The 20,504-nt window shown below is 35.3% G+C and overlaps 1 protein-coding gene across 1 annotated transcript; it reads right to left on the reverse strand.

The window, feature by feature from the left end:
* Positions 1–702: 702 nt before the first annotated feature.
* Positions 703–11,331, reverse strand: LOC144252105 (N(4)-(beta-N-acetylglucosaminyl)-L-asparaginase-like). Its single transcript, XM_077794660.1, has 9 exons — positions 11,205–11,331; positions 9,159–9,312; positions 8,485–8,588; positions 7,634–7,746; positions 5,665–5,779; positions 4,453–4,528; positions 3,108–3,215; positions 2,280–2,413; positions 703–929 (listed from the first exon to the last, which is right to left on the reverse strand). The coding sequence occupies exons 1-9, from the start codon at positions 11,329–11,331 to the stop codon at positions 829–831; spliced, it is 1,032 nt and encodes a 343-aa protein (XP_077650786.1). The 3' UTR covers positions 703–828.
* Positions 11,332–20,504: the final 9,173 nt, after the last annotated feature.

The following is a 20,504-nucleotide window of genomic DNA, read 5'->3' on the forward strand; positions in this document are numbered from 1 at the left end:
TTTTCAGATGTAGTTCAGAAGTTAGGAAAATAATACCAAGCCAGAAAACACATTATTGACATTTCTAATTGTAATCCCACCTCTGCAAAAGACATTAGTAAAATTACAGTACAAATCAAATGCCCCCAATGATTTGTAAAAGACATGACCAATACTGACTGTCAGAAGCTTAAAGACAGAGATTTTTGTGGCTCAAAACTTTCCTACATCCAGAGATCCATTAGAGAGTAATCCAAACAAAATCAATATAATTGCTTACCAGAAGATTGCCCATATTTTCTAATATGTGCAAAATAAAAAGCATCTATATTAATAGCATTCTTCCTGCTTCAAGCTATTAGGAACACTAGGTAAAACTAATAATCAGTGGTCAGAGGTATGTCATACTGAACATAACAAACTGAAATTTAACCAGGACTAATCTGCCAAGTCTTAGTGTAACTCTTCCTTTGAGGAAGACCTAAAAGGCTTGTATACTTTAATGATTTTAAGTACTCAAATATAGCTGACTTGGATTTAGTATATTACTGTGAAAATATATTCCCGAAGTAGTAATTTCTTGCAACATCAATTAGAAATTCAAATACCATTTACATTTAAGTCTATACAACACATACACATATGGATATTAATTTTCAGGGAGTGTACAAAGCTTAAATAAAAATAGAAAATACAAAAATTTCAGATGTAGAAAGTGCCATTTCAGCATAAATTTATTTTTGTGTTTATACAAAAATCTTACAATGCAGACAACCACTACATGATGATTATAACCTTTTGCTTTTGTTTTTTTCTTCTTTAAATACAGATAGTGACAGAGAAGATGGATTAGATGCAGTCAACTTTTTCCTCAGTTGGTTCATTTTTTAGAGAATTATAAACCATGAAACTAAACTGAGTAAATGTTGGAAGTTTATTGCAAGCAGCACCTTGGGTCAAAAAAGAGAAAGATGTGTGGTTAAATACAGGATGCATATATTTATAACCAACACAGATATTGCTATTTGCCTGGACACTGGCAATTGTTTATATATGTACAACAAAGCTACAAAGAAGTACCTTCCTTGGCACTGAGTAGTTATGAGAGAAAGAAAGAAAGAAAAAAAAAACCCAAAACAGGTGGTGGGGGAGCAATCCTCTTGAACTTCAGAAAATTTGCGGATTGTCTGTTCCATACACATGCTGTTGTTTCTTTTTTAATGTTTTAATGTCCCTTTCTTACAAGAAATTATTCAGGAACATCATCCAAAAATTTTATTTCCCTAGCCTCTAGAACATTCCTATGATTCATCCATTAACACCCCCCCCCCAACATCACTGCTTCTTATTCTTTTCTACTCTGTTAATCTCACAGAAAGAAGAGTTATTTGACAAGGTGCTTTTTGTCTTGGGTTCATCTTCTGCTTAAAAACCCTTGGGGGAGATGTCCCTTCTACTCTCATTACTTCAAATGTAAGGTACTAGTCATTTTAAATTCATCTACAATTATATAATTAGCATTTTCCATCCTATTAAATCCAACTCCGAGCCTTCTACAGTTTATTTCTTAAGAGAGAATCAATGAAACTGACTTATTTCATACATAAAACCTTCCCTCCCCATAACTCTTACTGACTTTTGTGTTTTAATACTTAAAAAAGAATAAGGAATTCCACAAAAAAGTTTTTCAAATACAGACGTGTGGGAAGTAAAAGATCAAAGAAAATAATAAGCAGTCTAACCTAATAAGTCGTATTGATCAATAAGCTGTATATCTTCCCCATCTGAAAATTCACTAATGAGAATCAGCAGTGGTTGATCTTAAAATGCTTTGAAACTGTGATAGGCTCATACGGAAAGTAAATGAAGCAAAAGACATGCCTCAAACACAGTGCAAAAATAATTCTGCAAACTTCTTTGGTTTACAAATTAGTAATACATTTTGTTCTTTTGGAACTCCCAAAAGGTCTAAATGGCTGAAATTAAGTAACAATTAGAAAAGAAGAATGGGAAATAATTTATCCCTACCTCTTTCTAATTAGTAAAAGCATCTAACTAAATTAGTACATCTCAACATGTAGGGATAAGAACTAAGAGCCAAAGAACAGATAATATATAACTACCAGTAGTCAACAAAAAAGGGTTTTAGGTATATTTTAACACTTTGTGGGCCTTGAAAGACCATCAATTAACATTTACTCAGAGCCTACTCTACATAGTTCCCTGTTCTACTGACTAGTATATTGTACAATATAGTATTTAAAAGGGTTTGCATAAATCAAAATTCAAATTCAACTTACCATAACTTCCAGTTACATTGGCACATATAACAGCCCCCAAAAATTTTGGAAAATACTTCTGAATTCTTGAAATCACTTTTTGGCAAGCTATGGTTGGATCTTCTCCTCTACTCATATATTCTACAGCTTGGTAGCTGATTTAAACAGAGGGAACTTCAGTATCATAGAACAAATGCAAACTTCAAATCAGGTAACTTTAATTAGAAATTTAAAACCAACAAAACTGTCATATTTGATAGAATACATATAATGAGTGGGAGTGGCTAACTCTCACTAAAGCATCAACATTGAAGCAAGCAAATCTTGATATAATATCATCTATTCAAGTCATCCACCATTAGTTTCAGACTGAGAAATTAGTTTTTTTTTTCTGGCTTAGTATTTTTTGACTTTGGCTGAGTTTCTGGTTTAGTAATAACAACCAGAAATCACAGAGAATAGAGGTTACATTTAAAAGAGAAAAGGTGCTACAATTAAAGGAGAAAATACTGTACACGTAGGCAACATGAAGTTCTAGTAATTGACTGCACATAGGGACTATGTTTCGTACTTGATTCATCAATTATCATAGCTCCTTGACTTAGTGGACTTACATTTGAATAAATTATAAATATTCTCATCTGTGAAGTAGGGTACTATTCTATTTCATGGAACTATGATTACTTAATTTGAATGATCATTAAATGATAGGCAAAAAGTTTGTATATAAATTTCTCAAAAGCTCTTGTGCACAATCAGATTATGCAAAACAAAAGCTCATTTTATATCTTGACAGAGAACATATCCCCTATAAAGATCTCTAAAATTTACAAACGTAAGAAGTCATACCTTGGCAGAAAATGCATCAATATATCACCATTCCCAGTGGCTGCAGCTGCCCCTGCAGTATCATCAGCATATGCCCCAGCTCCAGGTATTGGTGAGTCTCCTATGCGACTTTATAAGCACACAGCATAAGAATTTAGGACAGGAAATCAAGTGTAAAATAAATTATATTATGAGTTGTTTCCAAAATAGAGGATATTTCCACATAACTACTGATTATTGTTTTAAGTAAATTCTTCACAACATAGAGAAAAGACTTTTGTTAGTTTTTCAACTTAGTTTTCACAAACCTACATTAATTAAGAATTTATTATCAGACATGGAGTATAAAAAAGTTGAATTTATAGAACTGATGAAAATGGTGATTGCTTGATACCAGGGAGTGAGGGAACTGGAGACATATTGGTCAAAGGACACAAGACTTCCATTAGACAGGAGGAATAACTTTACGAGGTCAATTGTATATCATGGTTATTACAATAACACCTTTATTACTGTCTATCTGAAAATTGCTGAGAGCAGATTTTAAGTTGTAATCACCACAAAAAACAATTTTGTGAGGTAATATATAAGTTAAATCACTATGTCTGTGTATGTGTGTATACATATATGAAAACATTATACATATGTCATAAATGCTTTTTACTTGCCAATTTAAAAAATGAAAAAAAAAAACTGTAATCAGCTAGTTACATGCCAAGCTGACATTCAAAGATTTACAGCTACTTTCCTATAATTACCATTCTTTATCATCTGATTTCTGGGTTATTTTAAGAGGCTCAAAATTGATTTTCTTTACCTAACATCTATTCTTGCTTATTATGCAATATGTCAAACTCTTGACAAAGCTTTTCCTTGTAAATAAATCTTTAATCCTTTTCTACCACTTCAAAATAAAATTTAGAAATCCTCAAACTAACATAAGACTCCTTGAAATATGTTTCCAGTCTTCCTTTCCAGTCTTACCTTCCACCACCTGCCTCTCCACCATGCACTAACAATCTCTTCAGCCAGCAGAAGCCCTGAATCTGAAGTGAGCACTACTTTTACCTGCCAGTGCCTTTGCTGTGAAGATCCCCTTTCCTTTCTGTGACTCAAGGATCAGTTCCTAGCTAGCAACACCTTATTGGCATTACTAACTACTTACTTTAAGCCACCCTAAACTCTAAAGCACTGGCTCTGACTCCTCCTTTGGCACTTAGCAGATCTAATGTGTTTTCTTTCACATTTATCTACATCAGCCATGAGGCTGGCACTCTACTTGGTTGTACTATCCTCCAGGGCACCCAGCACATACTGCTTTACATTTATTTATATTTGAGAGTTCTGTTCTTATGAAAACACTAACCCAGGTATTTTGAATTTTATACCATTTGTAGATGTACCAGCAGCAGTACGTCCAGTCTTATGGATTACAACCATACCTGGAAGTAAACAAAAAATTGTCAGTAACTAAAGTTTACTTCAAATATAACCACATTATTGAGCAGTTGATAACTTCTTGGTCTGAATGTTGGCTCCCCAAAATTTATGTCCACAAAGTGATGAATTTAGGAGGGAGGCTTCCGGGATGTGATTAGGTCATAAAGGCATAGCCCTAACAAATAAGACTCTTACTTTTATTAAAGAGGCCCAGAGAGCTAGCTAAGCTCCTTCGATTGCATTAGGACATGAAGAAGACATCACCCATGAGCTTGGAAATGGGCCCTCACCAGACACAGGATCTACTCATGCCTAGACCTTGAACTTCCAGCCTCCACAACTGTGAGAATTAATTTCAGTTGTTTGTAAGTCACCAGCCTTTGTACTGTGTTTTCACAGCCTGAACTAGGAAAATAATATAAATATACTCTCATTAATTTCACGTAGAAGTAATGTGAAAATTTGTGGATAGTGAAAATTATATCAGTAGTATAATTTATGCACTGTGATGACTTGGCTTCATATTGTCATTTGATAGACATCCCATATCCTTCCTCTTCAAATTGGTGAATTACTTTGCTTTTTTTTTTTTTCAGGGGTAATTCCAAATAAAATCACTAAAATGGACTAGTAGAAAAAAGTCTGTCCTAAAAACTTGGAAAAATTATTTAAGGCCACTTTAATATAGCAAATGATAGCCAGGCACAGTGGCATATGCCTATAATCCCAGTAATTTGAGAGGCTGAGGAGGATTGCAAGTTGGAGGCCAGCCTAGAGAAGTTAGTGAGATGCTTTTTTAAAATAAAAAAAATAAAAAGGCCTGGATATGTGAGCGGTGTAGCTCAGTGGTATATCATCCCTGGGTTCAGTCCCTAGTACCACCAAACAACATAAAGAACTAACTATCAAAGAATTAAAAATCAACACATGAATAGTCATATTTGATTTGGGGGGATCTTGTATAAGCAATTTAACAAATACATTCATGTATACATAAAATCTCTCTTATTTATATACATACCAAGGAGAAAAAATGAGAGAGAGGCACTTACTTGCCAAAATCAACTTCTAGTACATGAACAGGGATGAAGAAGGTAATTAACTTTTAATCATGAAAACTGTATAAAAGACAAATTACCAATAGTATCATGACCATAATCATCTTCTGCTTTTTTATAGGTAGGATCATCCTTATTTAAGATACCAGGTGGTTTGTAGGGTCCACAGTATTTTGAAGCATCTGGTATTACATTCTATAAATAAGATTTAAGTTTTATTTTTAAGAAAGAGTATCTTAGAAATTGACAAGTAGTTATGTACAATCACTTAACACTAGTAAGAAATATATGGTAATGTAAACATAAAGAGTAGTTGAGTCTTATGTGAAAATTGATGAATATCTAAGTTTACAAAATTCCCATGCTAGTCTCAGAATTACATAATATGTGTTTTATATATATATCTCACATAGAACAGGTCCCTGAATTTTGTCTCTATTTGCTAAAATTCTAAGCACAATACAAGAGGTTTTTTTTTTAATTAGATATTAATCCAATGGAATAAGGTACAACACAATGGTACTCTTCAGAATTTTTTTCCTGGATAAATAAGAATTCTGAGACTTAAAACCACTGTTTGCAATCCACTTTTTTCTTTCCAAAGCTAGGCTTATGAAATATGCTCTAAGTGTGGTACTCTAGGATTCCTTTAAAAACATTTTTAAAATATATTTTTTACTTGTTGATGGACATTTATTTTATTTATTTATATGCAATGCTGAAAATTGAACCTAATACCTTACACATACTAGGCAAACGCTCTACCACTGAGTTGCAAACCCAGCTATCCTTTTGAATCTTAAAGGCACAAAAATATAATCCACATTTATGAATTTAGGTGTTATACATGGATTGGTTTAAAATAAGGACTGGGTGAGGTGGTAGACTCCTGTAATCCCAGTGGTGTGGGATGCTGACCTAGCAAGATCTCAATTTTGAACCCAGCTTCAGTGAGGCTGTCTCAAAATTTAAAAATACAAAGGGCTAGTTATATAGCTCAGTGATAGAATACCTGATGGGTTCAATCCCTAGTGGCATAAAAATAAACAAATAAATAAAACAATAAAACAAAACAAGAAACTACTATAGGTTGATGATCCCTTTATCTGACATTCTTGGAACCAGAGATATTTTGGATTTTTGATTGTCTTGGATTTTGGAATCTTTACAAGTATACCATGGGTATGGGACTCAAGTCTAAAGCAATTCATTTATATTTCATATACGGGTTTGTTTTGTATACAAGTGGTCTGAAGGTGATGCTATACAATATTTTTAGTGCACCTGCATTTTAACTGCAGTACATGAGGTGTGTAGAGTCTTTCACTTGTGGAACCATGGCAGAGAGTTCTGAATTTCAGATTTCTGGGTTCGAGATGTTCAACCTGTACACATTATACATTAGTATACTAGGTACCTTCCCTATTCTCTTTTATCAACCATCTTTTTCCATGGTTAATCCCAGAGACATCATGGTAATCAGCAATTAGGGAAAAATAAAAAAGATGAGGCCATAAAACAATCAAAGAAGGAAACTGTATGGAAAAGGCAAACTGATTTGTGCTAAAAATTCCATTAAAGACAAATTATCCCATTAGTAACAAACAAGATACCTAATGGTATAAATCTTTAACTGAAGTGATGGGAAGATGCTGGATATATACTTCATATATATACTTATATATACTTCACACAGATAAAAACTGGAAAATATTTCAGACTTATGTTTCCAAAACTTTGACTTTTTCAGCCTTTATCCAAGGAAATATAAGCAGAAAATCTCTGATGGGGGCAGCTCCAATTCCCAGAATCTTCCTAGTATGCAAACAACTGCCAAAGACCAGTAGTTCTTCACCATGGATGTGAACCAGAGCCTGCTAAAGGAGCTCTCATGTCAATGCCCAGAGAGACAACTTAAATCTCCAGCTGTAACATGTAGCCAGGATGCTAAGAAGCATCCTCAGAAATAGGCAGGCAAGAGAGAACTGAAAGGAAATAATTTTAATATTTTCAAGTAATTTATTTTTGAGATTGAATACATATACATACTCTCCAATTATTTGGCTGGCAATTGTGAGCAAGCCAATCCGAATGAAGAGCTTGAGAAGCATTGGTAGATAAATCCTCATTGGTAAACCCCATACTTTCAGCAAACTTGGTGGCTGGCGATTAGGAAGGAAATTATAAATTAACAAAGTATCATCTTTCAAGCAAAATGTATGTGCTGGAGGCATCCTAGGTCAGCTGCCTCTTACATGCGGTACACAAAGATATCCAGAGGGGTACACAAAGTTTTCTCAAAGAGTTTTCACACATGAAGAATTTCAAGGAAATCAATTTCTACATCTTCAACTTTCATATGTCCTACTTAAAGCTGATCTGCTTGAGTTCCCTGGGTTGTGTGTTATGCAGAATCCTTTGCTACCTCACCTTCACCATCTCTCTCCATCTTAGGAAACCTATTGGAGTCACTAGATAAACATATCATTAAAAATATTTTTTTATTATAGTCCATTGTATAATTTCTAGTATACAGTGTGGAAAGTCTTCAAGTAAGTGATGTTGTCATAGCATAATCCTTCTAGTCCTATCTTCTTATGTTAATAATGCTCTCTAGGTTAATGATGCACCCATAAAAATGTAATAATATGGGAAAAAACTGATGGTGAACACTATTTCAGTCCAGCATTTACTCATCTATAGATAATAAATTATTATTATTTTTTAAATCCTATTTTAAAGACAAAGAAAGTAAGGGTTAGAAGTTACCTATCCAGTTAAATAGACATTAAGAGCTGGAATTTAAACTGAAGTCTTTTCTCCTTGGATTCTGAGTACTATTTTTCACAGGGATGACTACAGACAAGACTAGAAAGAATTTCAGTATAGTTAAGAAATACCTGACTCTCCTGCCAAAAGTGTGTGTGTTGTATGTTCTAGTACTTTCCGTGCCACACCAATAGCATTTTTAATTCGTCCTACTGCTCCTACATTCATGGTAGTGCTGTAAGAAAAAAACGTAATATGTATTAAGATATTTTCATAGGTTCATAAATTTAAAAATCTTGCTGTTCTCTAAGCAATAATGTTTTGTAGGATAAATTCCATCATCTAACACAGAAAAGCAAAAAGCACATTCATGAAGTTCATAGATTTCCACAAGATCAGAATTAAGGAAAAAACAGAAAATCAGTTTACCATATATTCCAACAGAACTAAAATTCTTAAACATGGCTTCTGAAAGAGGCTTTAAGTTTTCTGGTCACACAAACCATAATATTTGTGGATGTCAGGTGAATGATGGTTTATAAGGTCAGAGGCAAATTTTCTCCCTGTTATAGGAGATCTATTTTCATGTGTTATTGATATTATTAGGATAAGTTATTCACTTTTAAATAATCAAGAGGGAAACTCCTTGTGTTTGAAAATGCCAAATACAATAAGCTAGTGGTTCTGACCTGTGACAAAACTCACACCTTTTCCCATCTTGAGCTTAGGAGAAATTACAATTCTAAATGTAGCTTAACATGAAGCACAGGCACAGAGAAGCAATCTCTCTGAAAGGCATTCTTACCCATCCATGATCATGGCATCCAGCGTGGTTTCCCCAAGTTCATCAGGACTTCCTCCAAAGCCTACGGAGCCATCACACTGCTCTTTCTCACACATAGCACAGCCATTCTCAATGGCATCGAGGGCAGAACCACCAGATTCTAACACCAGCCATGCTGTTAATTAAACCAAATAATGCTCCTTTATATATATATATATTTTCCTGATGCCAAATGCAATTTGAGACTTCCTATTTTAATTTTCCCCGTTTTTACACTCACTTAAACTGAAATGTCAGCAAATTAGTTTATCAAGTATACAAATCAGTCAGCGACAAAAATTACATCACTGGTTATTATAAAGAATTCAAAGAATTTGGCTACTGCTACAATGTGAGGTGTTTTTTTTTTCTTTCTCTTTTTAATAGCTATTTTTTCTAAGAAAAGCAGTATCCTCTCCTTTATTTTTAAAGGTACAATTGAAACTACCCAAAGGCAGTTAAACTGACAATCTATTAAATCATCACCTCACAAATTTCTTCTGCAAAAATATGCATAATATTACCTTTTTTTTGAGGTAACACCTATTCCAGGACAGTCTTGATAAAATTCTAAGAAACAGTTACAAGACGGACTTCATATGAATTAGTTCATTTAGTCTTCATAGCAGTTTTTAAGATAGTAATGTGCAATTCCTCATTTTAAAAAAGAGGAAATTGAACCATCGACTTAATAAAAATTTTTAAGGTCACTCAGCTGGTACACAGCAGAACTTGGTTTTAAAAGTAGTTACTTCAACTATGGTGGCCATACTTTTCGCACTGTGCTGTTCTGTGGATCCCTGTACATTGGGGTAGGGGAGGTCTTCCTTGAACACTTTACCCATAAAAACAGAATTCCTTGAACAGCAGGTACTGTCAATAAGCACTTTAATTAATGTCACTAATGGACCTACAGGCTTGAAAGTACATTCTGAGAAGTTTCCTATAAGGTAACTTACACAGAATTGTCCCCTGCCCAGATTGCTGGGCTTCTTTGGGTCTCTCTGTTGCTATGAATCTCTTTCTCACAACCTGATTCCTTATTTTCTATGATGCCTATGCCCTGCCTATAACATAGCAGTTTACCTCCTTCAAATTCTGGATTCAATTCTGCCACCAGAAAGTTAATCTATGAGATGGGGTACCAAGGGTATGAAATTACTCCTGCAGTAGTCTGTCTTGAAACGAAAGAAACAAACATAATACGATACGAAAATGCCAGAAGATTGGTATATACAGGATAATATCACGGAGCAAAAGATGGGAATCTGATTCCGATTCATTAAGTTTAAGGGCATTAGGGAAGGCTTCCTGGAAGAGGGGATACCATAGCTTTGTGGTTCTCAATCCTCTCTGACTGCCAAGGAAAATTACACAGGGAGGTTTTGTTTTTTTAAAAAAGCAGATGACCTAGTTCCAGCAGTTAAATCAAAATCCCAGGAGGTGGGGCTCAGGCACAATGTTTGTTGAGAAGCTCCTCGGATATATCAGAGTGTTACCAAAAAAAAAAAAAAGAAAAAAGTTGTGTGGGAAAACAATATGCTATCTTTTGGGCAAAAAAGGTTGTCTAGAAATTAAGAATCTAAGAATCCAGGGTACTGAAGATACATGGAGGTGGGGGTGAGAAAGGGAAGGTGGAGAGGTAGACGCCCGGCAAAACTAGGTATCAGGCAAAAACCAGCGTAAGTGCCACTGGAAGAGTAAAAGCTGAAAGACCCGAAACGTTGGAGGTCAGCAGGACAGTGTAATATATATTAGTGCGGGGTGAGAGTGGGGGGCAATACAAGGAGTGATCCTAAATGACAAGGACTTAAAAACACAGCCTTGGAGGACGATGGAGTAAAGGTCAATTGCAAAAGAGCAACGAAGAGGGCGAAGCAGGAAGGACTGGAAGCCGAGGCTGCGGAAGGCCTGGCCAATCGGGCGCTTGCCTGCCCTGCAGCTGCAATGGGGCCAGCCAGTCGGTCCTCCCCACCCCACCGAGACCTCTTGCAGTGCAGACACCCACCCCCGGCCGCCGCTTCGCACCTGCTTTGGTTGCACTCTTAAAAGGCCAAGTGTTGAGGACCAGGGGCAGAGTGTTGAAGCCGCGCACTGGGGTCGGGCCGAGCAGGAGCGGCACGAGAAACACAAACAAATTCGACTTCCGCGCCATAGTTGCGCGCTAAGCAGGCAAGCGCGAAATAAGTCCCGGGTCAAGCGACCGGCGCAGACCCGTCCCGAGCTCGAGCACTCGTGATCTCCAGGGCCCCGCCCACCCGACGGCCACGCCCTCTCCCTTCGGTGCGGGCCGCGGTCCCTCAACTCTCGCCAGACGTGGCCTTCTCAGGGATCGCTTTAGAGGTCGGTCATAGTGGAGCTGCAGGGTTCGTTCCTACTGAGGTGCTTCGTATTAAGCGCAGTGCAGAGACATTTACTTTTATTAGTCAAACAAATTGCTGCCCTCTTTGATGTTAAGTATAGATTGAGCTTCATATTGGAAAATTAGTATGAAGTTATGCAACTCTGGTTTGTTTGTCTTTAGGAACTTTGGGTAAATGTTGTTTTTGTACTTATTTATCCTCTGAATTAAAAGTGTAAATTGAACTTTGCCTCGTCTAAAATGTAATCTGGAATTCCTCAGGGATCTGAAATGGTTATTGAGTATGGATGAAGAGTTCTTTAGACCAAATTCATTTTAGATATTTTCTTCCCTTACTTTCCCTGTTCAGTCTTCCTACCACAGCTCTCTGTAGGACGTCCTCTCCTTAGAAATCCCTGAGCTGGAAGAAAAGGACAATCTGGGGAAATACAAATTGATCCTCTACATAGACCACTGAAGTGCATCTATGCCTCCAGGCAAGAAGTCTAGCTCCATTCTTTGTTAAAAGTATTTTTACCTGACACCATTAAGTACTAAATAAATGTTTGAACAAAAGGAGGGATGGAGTCTTTACATGCATGGTAGAGGCTGTTCATTCTGATACAGATGTGCAAGCATGGACCCAAAATCCCTTTAGGATTGTGGAATGCTTGCCCGTGTAGTCAAAGGAACAGAAGTCATTTTTAAAGAGCATCTGTAAATCTATTCAGACTAGATGGGAGTTGTGAGGCTTACAAAATCTTCAAGGCCCTTATTGCTAGGAAACTGAATACATAGCTTAAACTGCATAAAATAGCCTAGAAGAATTATCCCAAGGCAGGGAACTGCTATTAAAAAGTTAGGTGTAATTAAAGGAAATTCCATTTATGGGCTTTTGAAGCAGGAGCAGCCATTTTTGCTGGCATAATGAGCATAGGCTAATACCAGGTGAAATGTAAAAGATGGGTGAAATGGTGTAAGAAATCAAAGAAAACATTGACTTCTGAATTTTCCTTAGCACCTGAGCTGAGAATTATACAACCTAAGAAACTGAGACATACCTTTAGCAACAGCAGAAAAATACAATACATTCAAAATTGGTCTCAGTGCCCATTATTCTCTGGTCTGTTCGTGTTTCTTAAGGTGTCTGGAGCTGGAACACTTTTAACTCTCTCTGTTCATTCTTCTCCAAAATTCTCTTCCCTTACTTGAATTCAAAATCCTGTTAGAGAAGTTTATCTCATCTATTAGTTGGAGGGAAAAGAGCTAAATTATATTACAGTGAGAACATCTGGAAAAAAAAAATGTCTCAGTATGTCAACTCTTCCATGGACATTGGTGTTTAAAATAATTAATATGCAATCTCAAAGGAATCCACTTTATTTAGTGTCTTTTTTGTGGCTATTAAAATACTTACTCTTTCAATCCATTTTGCCTAAACTTAGATTTATGTCCATATCTAAGTCTTAAACAAATTAAATTAGTTTATTTGAGTTCCTTCTGGAATATTATTTTTTAACTAACATTTGGAGAATAGTTTAGGTTTTAAACTTGGTGTTCTCATGTTTCTCTCAGGATTTCTTCTTTTTTTTTTTGGGGGGGGGGTACCAGGGATTGAACTCAGGGGCACTTGACCATTGAGGCACATCCCAGCCCTATTTTGTATTTTATTTAGAGACAGGATTTCACTAAGTTGCTTAGTTGCTTTTTGCTGAGGCTGGCTGGCTTTCAACTTTCAATCCTCCTGCCTCAGTCTCCTGAACTACTGGAATTAAAGGCATGCACCACAGACACCTGGCTACTCTCAGGTTTTCATTTCAGCCCTGAGGTAGCTGTATCTTTTTGCTTTATTTTGAGGTAAATCCAAATGAAAAGGGACATCTGTTAACAATTAGATAGTTGACTTAAAAAAAAATCAACAGTTTTTCCAGCATGCACTCCAATTTTTTACCCATTAAAATCATTAATTATATGTAACAGCAGTGACATGTAGTATTACTGATAAATCAAAAAATAGATATAAAGATCTTTTATTTAAAATGCATTCTAAAATGCATTGTACAATTTTGTTTGGAAAAACATCTATATTCCTCAATGGAACTTACTTGTAACTAACAAAACTTTAGGATATTTTCAAGACCTTTGTTTTAAAACTCAGAGTAACTACACATAAGCTGTGATTAAGTTAGTAATTTTCCTGATCCACACTTTCTTCATCTGTAAAATGGAGATAATAATAATGTTTTTTTTTCTTATTTTACAAAATCTCATTAATGAGTCTCATGATGTTAGAGTACTAATTAAATAATATTTTGTTGCTTTAATTGACATTCACCAAATATTCATAAATTGGTATCAGGAATAAGCAAAGCAGAAAAAATTGATTTGAAATACAGAAATTTCCACAGAAATAATAATTAATTTGATACCTAAATGCATTTTAAAGAAACATGTATAATTTTTTGATTGTATTCAATGAGAGTTAAAAATAATGTATTTAGTCTAATTTAAGCAGTCTAAAATTTAATTGAAATGTTTATAAAGCTGGTGCATGGGAGGGCTCTGAGATTTCTGAATGTCTTAAAAACAGCATCCTCCAGTACTACCAAAGAAAATGTCTCAAATGGAACTTTAAATGTTACAAATATAGCTATCCTGCATGTGTGTGTGTGTGTGTCTAAGATTGAGGGGGGTTAGTTTTGGGCAGCTCCAGGCTCCCCTCCTTTTCCTCTAAACTTCATGGCTTTCAATTTATCAGTATCACAAGGATGAAGAGTTGAGTCTCTCCTGATAGCATTTGAAGCTGTGGTTCCACAGAGGATTTAACGCTGTAGTTGCAGGGAGTCTAGGTATTTCAAATCTGAGGCTTAAAAAACTAAGCCATCCCCTCCGGCTTTTGCACTGATGCTGTGAAATCCATTTGAGAAACATGCCCATGTTTCACTACTTGTTCAAAGCTGTAAGCGTGACTTGGCATTGAAATAATAATTTCTTTTTCAAACCTCCCCACTGAACTATTACCTGGGTTATATAAATACAGTCTATTTATTTGATTGGCATTTGCTCTTGTCATTTTCACAAACTCTTAAGTAATGATTTTTGCTGATGTTAGAGCATTGTGGTACTGTGTTTATAATTTAAATCCATTTTTATATTAATCCAGGAACACTTGATGTTACTACCTGATTGTACATGCTGGATGTAATTAGAGTCATTATACAGAAGTAAGTGTCATCTTATTATTCTCTAAATGAGAAAAGAAGTATTCTTCCTTTCTGAGATAATTTTTCTGGGTCATGCCCCCCAAACCATTGTTAAAGTAGTAGCAGATTCAAATCACAAACTTTCTTTTGACTTTTTAACCTTTAAAAGTCATCTGAGTGATTTATAAAGACCAAGATTGTCTACTGGAATATTGTTGGACTGTTAAGTGATTTTTCTTCTCAAACTAAGTTATGTGCAGCATATTTTCAATTTGTAACTGTAATATTATGCCACTACTATAATAAAGGTGTAATGAGGCTATAGTAGATCATTTTACATAGTGGACTCTGCTTTTTATGACAGTTGTTTATAAGGTTATGATGTCTTCATAAATGTGATCCATTACTATAGTAAAGGCCTAGGGCAACACAACAGACCTCATCATGTCTTTCTACCACTTAAAAAATCACTTTGAAATTGTTAACTAGTGTCAAAGATGTTTCTAATAAAGAAATTCAACCATAAAAGCAAAATCCCTAGTAATAGTCACTTAATAGTGAGTATTTTGTTTATTTAAAATTATATACATATGTTGATTATGATTTAATGGGAAAATATTCTAATAATGATTATATATTTATCTTGTATGTAACAATGCAAATTGTTTGTTCTTTACCAATGGTTCATACAAACATTTGTAAAATGATTATTTTACTTAGTGTTTTTCATTTTCGCTTTTAGAAATACCTATATGTTCTTCAAATACCCCTAAGTAATCTAGTTCTTATTGGAAAATAACCAAACTTTTAATATTTTGGTATGTAACTGGTGAAAAATCTTGGTATTGTGTGCACTGTTGTATAACTTAATATGCCTTTAAATTCTTGTCATTAAGAGACCTGTCATTAAAATGTATGCTTTTTAAATTTTTGTAAAATACAAAACATAGAAAAGAATATCAAGTAAATATATAGACTAAAGAATTTTATAGAAAATGAACACCCACATAATCACCACTATGTCAATAAATAGAGAACTGTCAGCACTTCCCCAAACTTCCTAATTGTCCCTACAACATATTGTTTGAAACTGTTTTATTTTCTAAGAGCAATTTTGGTTCACAGGGAGATTGAGCAGAAGGTACAAAGATTTCATATATGCCCCTACCCCTATATATAACAGCCTCCCTCATTATCAATATCCCCCACAAGGGCTGGGGTATATTTTTACAACTGATAGACCTATATTGACACCCGAAGTCCCCAGTTTAAATTAAAGTTCATGCTTGTTAAGGTATATTTGGTGGTGTGACAAATACACAACAGCATGTGTCTTGTCATTATTGTACTGTACAGAGTATTTTTACTGCTTTAAGAATTCTCTGCCTTCTGCCTCTTCATCCCTTCCCCTCCCAATGCATGGCAACCACTGACCTTTTTACTGTCTCCATAGTTTTGCCCTTTCCAGAACATCATTTTGTTAGAATCCTATAGTTCTATAGGCTTTTTATATTGGCTTGTTTTACTTGGTAATATGTGTTTGTTTTCTCTATGTCTTTTCATGGCTTGCTAGATCACTTCTTTTTAGTGCTGAAAAATAATATTACATTGTTTGAATGTACTATGGTTTATGTATCCCTTCACCTACTGAAGGACATCTTGGCTGCTTTCAAGTCTTGGCAATTATGAATAAAGCTGCTATGTGCAAGTACAACATAATGGTTGTATAAAATTCATTTATGACTTCACAAAAACTTAATCATTGATTTCTGTTGCCTTTTAAATTTTCAGTCCTTGTATATAAGTAATTTTCAGAATTCATTTGTCAGGTATTATATCAAGTAATATATATTGTATATGAATTTGTGTATATAGGAATAAATTTAAATATATATAAATTCAGGATTCGTATAGGGCTCCGATGGATGAGTAGAGTTAGCTCAGTCTGTTACTAACAGATTTCTGAAGAGACGGTTAGAGATTAAGAACCTCTCAAAATTCAGGGCAAATCCAGGAAGTTAGGCGGTTTGACAGAATGGTATCACATGACCTTGGATTCTGAGGAAGGAGCATTTCAATGATCCTACCAACTTTTAAAATTTTCTGCTGGGTACAGAATTGACTGGGCAGAGGGAAGAAGAAGAAGAAGAACTTAGAGGTGGCTTAAAACAATAGAGATTTACTTTTTTGCAACTAACAAGGTGTAGAAAGCTGCTGGTGTTGCTTCAATAGGTCTAAAATGTCAGAACTTATTTGTTGTCTTCTTGTTATGAGACAGCTCCTGTTTCTCCAGACACATATCCACAGTCAAGCCAGGATAAGGGAGAAAGACCTGGTATCAGCCACATCTTTCACTCACTTTGTATTAGGAAAGCAAATGCATTCCTGAACACTCCCAGAAGAATACTACTGTATTCTCCTTGGTCAGAAAGATGTCATTTGGCTTTTTCAGTAAATCCTATAATACTCAAACTTTTTACTTTAAATTCGTGTTTTGTTTTGTTTTAGTTTGAAGGGTCTGGACTTCATTTCTGGGTCATTGTACTATATACTTGGAACACACATATGGAAACAGGAGCTTGGATACTTGTGTGACCTTGAAAATTTAAGATGTATATACATTTCTAGAAACTTTTCAATGGACTTTGGACTTCATCACAGTGTAAATTTGGAGTATTAACTAATCTTATTTAGGTCACAAGAATCAAAGAAACTCCTTTCAACATAAGAATTATGATTGTGCTGTTTAGCAGGAGATTGAAAGGAAAATGGTAGTTCTCCCTCTAGGATAAAAAGATGGTTATTTTTGAGAATAAGAGATTAAAGGAAAAATGAAGGAATTAGTGTCTGATAATCTTGATCTTCTCTAGAGTAGTAAGAATCACTTGCCAAGATTATAGCAGGTTTGGAATAGAATCAGTGACTAGAAATTGGTGAGGGATTTCAGAAGATTTATTATGGAAAATCTTGTAGATAGGCAATAAGTGAACAAAAAGACTGCAGAGCAGAAATGAAGATGCATTTGAAATCTAGTAGCCTGTTATGCCTGAATCCTAATTAAGCACAGCCTTTTGCCTTTCCCCAGTATCATTTTAAAATACCTAAATTATAACGTAAAAAGTGAAAATTATCCCCTGCTGGGAAGTGAGGGTAGATGATGGGAAATATATTGGCATTGTTGATAATAGTGTTTTTGTCAGCTTTTTCACTGCTGTGAACAAAGACCCGAGAAGAAATATTGGTGGAAGAAAAGTTTATTTTGGGGTTCATGGTTTCAGGGTTCTCAGTTGGTAGATGGCAGTTTCCATCGTTCTAGGCTGGAAGTGAAGCAGAAGAACATCAGGCAGAAAGGTGAGGTGGAGGAAAGCACTCAGGACATGACAATTGGGAAACAAAGAGGGAGTTTTTCACCAGGGACAAACTATGTACACCAAAGGCAAGCTCCCAAAGATCCCCCTCCTCTAGCCACACCCTACCTGCCTACAGTTACCACCCAGTTAATCTCTATGAGTAGATTAACACACCGATTAGAATAAGGCTCTCAACCCAATCATTTACATCTGAATGTTTCAGTATTGTCTCACTTATGAGTTTTTTGGGGGACACCTTGTATCTAAACCACAACAAATGGCAAAGTCCAGAATATAGAGTTGGAAAATAAGGAGGATATAATAAATGATAATGACCCCTTTCATAAATTGCTGACTGTTGTATTATAAACTTCAATGGCAGGACCAATCCTCAAATTGAGGAGGGAAATTTTACAACCTAGGGTAAGTTTACCCTGAGAAACTTCAATAATTGTTGGCTTTTTCCTTTTTTTAACTTTTTTTTCCCCCTTCCTCTCTGCTTCCCTACCTGTTTGCCTTCCCTCCTTCCTTCTATCCTTTCTCCTTTTCTTTCTTATTTTTTCTCACTTTCTTATTTTCAAAGTATGTACTGGTTGCCTAATTTGTATCAGGAATGTTTTTACATTATGTATAGAGGTAAACAAAACAGACAAAATTCCTACTTGAATGTAACTCACCAAACTACTAGACAGATACATAGTGTGTCAAAGAGTCTTCGAGGCCATGAAGGAATATAGAGCAGTTTCATGAGATTTCTTTGGGGATACTCATATGGAGTGAGGAAAAGTGGTTTTAAAGGACGAACCCATAAGACTTAGCAATGGTTTGCATAGTGGTGTAAGAAAGAAGAGTTAAGTATGGCACCAAGGTTTAGGAGCTAGTTATATTAGACAATGTGACTAGACATAATTTAGGATGATACATGGACTATAGAATTAAATTTTGGCTTCAAATACAAACTGACTTTGCAGTTGACTTTATTAATGGGTGTTCTCTGACCTATTTCTGACCCTTATGAGTGTAAAATTTATGTTGCTCAATGTGGTCTCACATGGATACATGCAGAAATGATTATTAGTGTTGAGGGAATAGGTTCATGAAAATAGAATCCCAACTCTCCTGCTCTACTGCCGATGGATTCCTCCAAAGAGGAAAGCCATATTCCTGTTGGAACAAACATGAATAATTCAGCTGGAGTAAGAAAACAAATAACTAACTAGTATTAATGAAGGTATTTTTTCTCAACTTTTTATATTTCCTTTCATATTTGTTGAATTCTGGGTTTTTCTACTTCTTGACCCAGAGTGGCTTCTTTGATAGATAGATTTGGAAAGATTGAACTGGACATGCCAGGCTCAACTGTGCCCTTTTTTCTCTTGAGCCTGAGCTACTCACAGAGAATAGAGTGGGTTCTTTGCTTCTGCTTTGTCACTGCCTGGCTGGGTAAGTTGTCCAAATCTAGGGTTTAATACTCAGAAGTCTGTTTGGCTCTCAAGGTAAGGGACAGCCCATGATTTAGCCTTTATTAATTATGAAAGTAACTGTCAGGCTATGTATGTTACTCCTAAATTTTATATTTAATTTTACTCAGAACCCTGGTGAGGAAGAACACCACTGTGGAGTCCCCTGGAGGACCAAATAGCAGTTTTAGTCACATCACTTTCTTCCGTTTCAAATATTTACAGAACATACTCACACATGAGATTTCATCTGTGATTTCCATTTTACATGTGAACAAATTGAAGTTTATAGAAGCTAGAAGTCATGACCAAACTCAAATTACTAAAAGTAGCAGTGAGATACTATGTACAAGTGTTCTTAACTCAAGATACAAAGTTTTTCCTTTTATCTGTGATTGCTTTGGATATATATTGAGAACAAATTTTCTTGTGCCACTTGGGTAGTGTATACATTAATCAAAATCTGAGCAGCCATATAGGAAACCTCTGTCAAAGTGTAAAATATAAAATTTGGCACTCTATATTTTATTAAGGCCTTGTACATTTATTCATCCATCTCACATTTGAAATATGTCAATTTTTCATTCATGTCTCAAATGTATTTAAATATATTTTCCTTGAGACTTGCCCTTCATGAAGTTTTTTAAAGTGCTGAATTTTGGTATTAATTTTGTTATGTTTGTTGATCTGGTGATATTTGTGATTTAACTATGAAATGAATAATAACATCCCAACACAGTGGAAGAATTTCTGTAGTGGCTTTTAATTCCTCCATCTTGGCAGCATGCAATATCTATTAATTATCACAAAATTTTAAAAGTCTCCTGCTTCAGAATGGCAACTATGTTGTGCTTATTTTATGTGAAAGAAAAATCGAACATGGTGAGTACCCAGGAGAGTCATTGTGGACAGATAGTAGTACAATATGAATGGCACTGGAATGTTTCCATGTGGCAGTAAACTCTTATCTCCAG

The sequence above is a fragment of the Urocitellus parryii genome, unplaced genomic scaffold (genome assembly GCF_045843805.1).
Source record: "Urocitellus parryii isolate mUroPar1 unplaced genomic scaffold, mUroPar1.hap1 Scaffold_37, whole genome shotgun sequence".
Taxonomy (NCBI): domain Eukaryota; kingdom Metazoa; phylum Chordata; class Mammalia; order Rodentia; family Sciuridae; genus Urocitellus; species Urocitellus parryii.